This window comes from Nanorana parkeri, unplaced genomic scaffold (genome assembly GCF_000935625.1).
Source record: "Nanorana parkeri isolate BGI_ZX_2015 unplaced genomic scaffold, ASM93562v1 scaffold237, whole genome shotgun sequence".
NCBI classification, from domain to species: Eukaryota; Metazoa; Chordata; class Amphibia; order Anura; family Dicroglossidae; genus Nanorana; species Nanorana parkeri.
In genome coordinates, this window is record NW_017306505.1 from 788,626 (window position 1) to 790,810 (window position 2,185).

General features: G+C 45.3%; 1 protein-coding gene across 1 annotated transcript in view; it reads left to right on the forward strand.

Moving 5' to 3' along the window:
• Nucleotides 1–2,185, forward strand: part of LOC108786955 (bactericidal permeability-increasing protein-like) — a 25,967-nt gene that overhangs the window by 10,892 nt on the left and 12,890 nt on the right. The window contains exons 8-10 of the mRNA XM_018556376.1: nt 97–159; nt 1,205–1,296; nt 1,594–1,767. Coding sequence (XP_018411878.1) covers nt 97–159; nt 1,205–1,296; nt 1,594–1,767 — 329 coding nt within the window. The remainder of the gene's footprint in view (nt 1–96; nt 160–1,204; nt 1,297–1,593; nt 1,768–2,185) is intronic.

Below are 2,185 nucleotides of genomic sequence, written 5' to 3' on the forward strand. Positions count from 1 at the left end.
ATGTCATTCTTCTATCGGTTTTGTAAGGCAGGTGATGTATTTCTAACAATTAGTCATGGTGCGATGTTTTCACTCATGGCTCATCTCTTTTTCTCTAGATCTGTCCATCATTTGGAGAAGCCGTGAAACAGATGGAGAAAAAGTTGAGTTCTCTTCCAGGTAATTGGGCCGGTCTCTTCTGGGGAGGGGGTGGTAGTCTGCAACCAGGCTGGAATGTCCATTGTCTGGTTAAAAGAGAAGCACAAAATACACCAACCTATGAGCGGCTATGGGTGTGTGCCTTCTGGGGAGTCAAAAGACTACTTGGTGCCCTGATCGGCTTGTAATGCCCCATCGCTGTCTGGATGATTAAAAAAGCCAATTTCAGGGGCGTAACTACAGATCACGGGGCCCCATAGCAAAAATTTGATGAAGGGCCTCTCCGCGACCTCTCTCTGATCTATGACTAACGACACCAACATCCCAAAGACTTGTGCATTTGACTTTAGCTTTCCTGCACTGTAGACTTTACAGAGGATTAGGTTTGTCATCAACTGCAACCACCCCAACTGTTAATGATACAGTACTATGTTATCTTCTCATATTGTATATTTAATTTGCCTCAACAACCTAACGGGGCCCTCCTTCCACCCCAGGCCCTATAGCGGCCAACTGGACTGCTATGGCTATAGTTACGCCACTGCCCAATCTTTTAAAATCCATTCCGGGTGCATCACAACAAGTCTTGCAGTTGGTTTTCTTGGTTGGTTTTCAACATTGGAGTAGGTCCCTTGCTCTATATGTGGAAGCAGTGGTCTCTCTGCAGAGGTCTATCACAATCCCTGCTGAGTCAGAGCTGGAGCCATAGGTATGCCACAGCACGGGACATGTCAGACCATGGTGGAGAGTGGAGGAAACATAGTAGACTTGACCCGTAGATTGTAACTCTCCATTTTGGAGATGTGAATTCCCGTCTCACGCATTGCACTGAGGCTCATAGGAAATAAATACACATGTTCTGCTTTCAAAACCAATGGATAAAATGTGTGCTCCTGGTGCCATGGAAGTCACCCTTCCCAGAATGCACCTCTTCACATAGTGATGCCATAGGTTTCTAGAGAACGCGCAGGCTGGAGAACCTACAGATTGGCTGAGTCCATTATGAACGATACACCTTGAAGTATACTGCACAGAAAGTAATGGAGCGATTCTTTGTATTTCGTAGTCTCCCTATCAGTGGACTCCGTGTCTGAGGTGGATGTCGATCTGGTGGGACCTCCGCTCATTACAGACAGAAGTTTTGATCTTTTTGTGAAGGTGAATATGATGGAGCCGGAGCAGCCAGGTTACCGATACAAGGCTCACATGATTTAAAGAGACCCTGCGGGCAGACCATCCCTTTCCACAAAAATCTTCCCGTGCCATGATATGGGCATTTAACATAATTCATGCAGGTTAGGTACCTGTAAAAGCCTCCTTTGTGTAGACATCCAAGTGCCCTGAGACTTTTGCTGGGTGCCGCCATCTTGGATTTTTTAATACTTTTTAATGTTTTATTGCAATTTTTTAAGTTGGTGACAGGGTTTCTTTGTCTACCCATCTTATACCCTCCAGGCGGAGTTTGTCGCTCAATCACAGCACCTGTTGCCCTATCGGCCGGAGAGGCTTACGTTGCCAGACGTTGACTCGCGCATGTTGCTCCTGGCTCTGTCGCAGTTTTCCGCCAACTCAGCCGGGTTTGCGCACTACAAAGCCGGGTTCTTAAAGTATAATGTCACCGATGACATGGTAAGCAGAGACATTATATTTATTTGTATCTATAATAAAGAAATGCATATGCCGGCACTTACCCTGCTCTGCCCTGCCAAGGAGTTAAAGTGATTTGAGTTGGTTGAATAATATGCTGAGCTTCATGGTGATTGGTCTCTTAAAAGATCATTGACATGAAAATGTAACATTCTGATGAGTGTGGGAAATAATAGAATAAAGCCAACAGTTACCCATTTGTTCCCCGGTGTAGCAAAAGATGTACAAGCCCCATTGCAATGCCTGGACCGCTTTATGGGCCCATTGTACTGTGCACCTCTTTGATGTCTTTCTTAGCTCTAACCCCAATAAGTCTACTATGCTTAGTCATGTGACATAGGGATTGCATGACTGTGATACATAGGAAGTCATAATTGCATGAATATTATGTGATGGGTGG